Below are 1,151 nucleotides of genomic sequence, written 5' to 3'. Positions count from 1 at the left end.
TGCAGGGGTTGGGTGCCCTTGGGCACGCTGTCATGGCGGGGGAGAAGGGGCTTGCATAAACTTGTGCCCGACTGCCTTGCTTTCTCCTGGCCCTTCAACATGCTGGTTAGCCGCTGGGCTCAGCCTCTTTTGAAAGTCACCATAAAGTGGCAGCAGCTTTGGCATCTCCTCGCCCCTCGTAGTGCACAGCTGAAAGGGCTGGTGGCATCGTAGAGGGGAGGGCCTGAGCGCCTCTCCTGCCTGCTAGATGGGCAAGGAGGGTCTCTTGTCCAGCAAGAGCAGCTTGGGCTGAGCAGAGATCCACAGGTCCTCTTCATCCTTCTTCTTCTTCTTCCTTTTCTTCTTGTTCCTCTCGGCATGTGGGTGCCCGTTGCTTCTGGGGCCACCTTTCTTCCTGCTTTCTCCCCTCCGGCTGCAGAAGCAGCAGTGGCAGCAGATGAAAATGAAGGCAATGAGGACGACAAAGGGGAGACCCATCAGCACGGCCAGGCAGACGGTGTTGAAGACACCTTCCTCATGCTTGGTACGGATAAGCTCCAAGATGGAATTAAAGAAAGAGCTGATCTTCTGCTCCATGTCGGCTCCTGGGCAGGCTGCCTGTGCTTCTCCCTCCACTTGAAGGCCCTTTGGGACATTCAGCTCCTGTAAGCAGCCAGTGGGCTCCGCAAGCGTCCTTCGATGGTGCCTGCAGAGACAGGAAACCACAGGGATCAGGTGCCTGTTCCCTCAGCAGTTTCCTCCGTGGAGCTCCCAGCACAGCCAAAGTCTCAGCAGGGTGAGAGCTCTGCTGCCTTGGAGGAGTCTGGGGTCACGGGGGCCGGACCATGCTGCCAGCCACATCCCTTGGGGTGTCCTCATCCGAGAAACACGGCCTCCCAGCCTCTCCTGGGGTTCGTTCTTGGTGGTGGGGACGGCTGAGGAGGGCTTTGGGCATCCCTACTTGCCTTGGCATGCGGCCAAGCACAAATCCTGTCCCCCTGGGCATAGGTCTCAACCCTCGCTGGGCAGCCACAGCATGGAGGTCTTATTAGCCCTTCGTAGGGCTAATTTCTTAGCAGAGGAAATATCATCTGCAGGAGGGCCTTTCCTGTCTAGGCATTGGTGGTGGGGACGGCTGAGGAGGGCTTTGGGCATCCCTACTTGCCTTGGCA

The 1,151-nt window shown here is 58.2% G+C and overlaps 1 protein-coding gene across 1 annotated transcript; it reads right to left on the bottom strand.

The window, feature by feature from the left end:
• Positions 1 to 243: 243 nt before the first annotated feature.
• On the bottom strand, positions 244 to 576 carry KIAA0040 (KIAA0040 ortholog). Its single transcript, XM_009695712.1, has one exon. It carries the CDS (start codon positions 574 to 576, stop codon positions 244 to 246), a length of 333 nt encoding a protein of 110 aa, XP_009694014.1.
• Between the last annotated feature and the right edge of the window lie 575 nt (positions 577 to 1,151).

This window comes from Cariama cristata, unplaced genomic scaffold (assembly GCF_000690535.1).
Source record: "Cariama cristata isolate BGI_N322 unplaced genomic scaffold, ASM69053v1 scaffold22042, whole genome shotgun sequence".
Classification (NCBI taxonomy): Eukaryota; Metazoa; Chordata; class Aves; order Cariamiformes; family Cariamidae; genus Cariama; species Cariama cristata.
The sequence above is the reverse complement of the archived record's forward strand: the minus strand, read 5'-3'. Positions and strand labels throughout refer to the sequence as shown.

Excerpts from the sequence above, each read along its gene's own strand:
- KIAA0040 (XM_009695712.1), bottom strand. The coding sequence starts at position 576 with ATGGAGCAGAAGATCAGCTCTTTCTTTAATTCCATCTTGGAGCTTATC.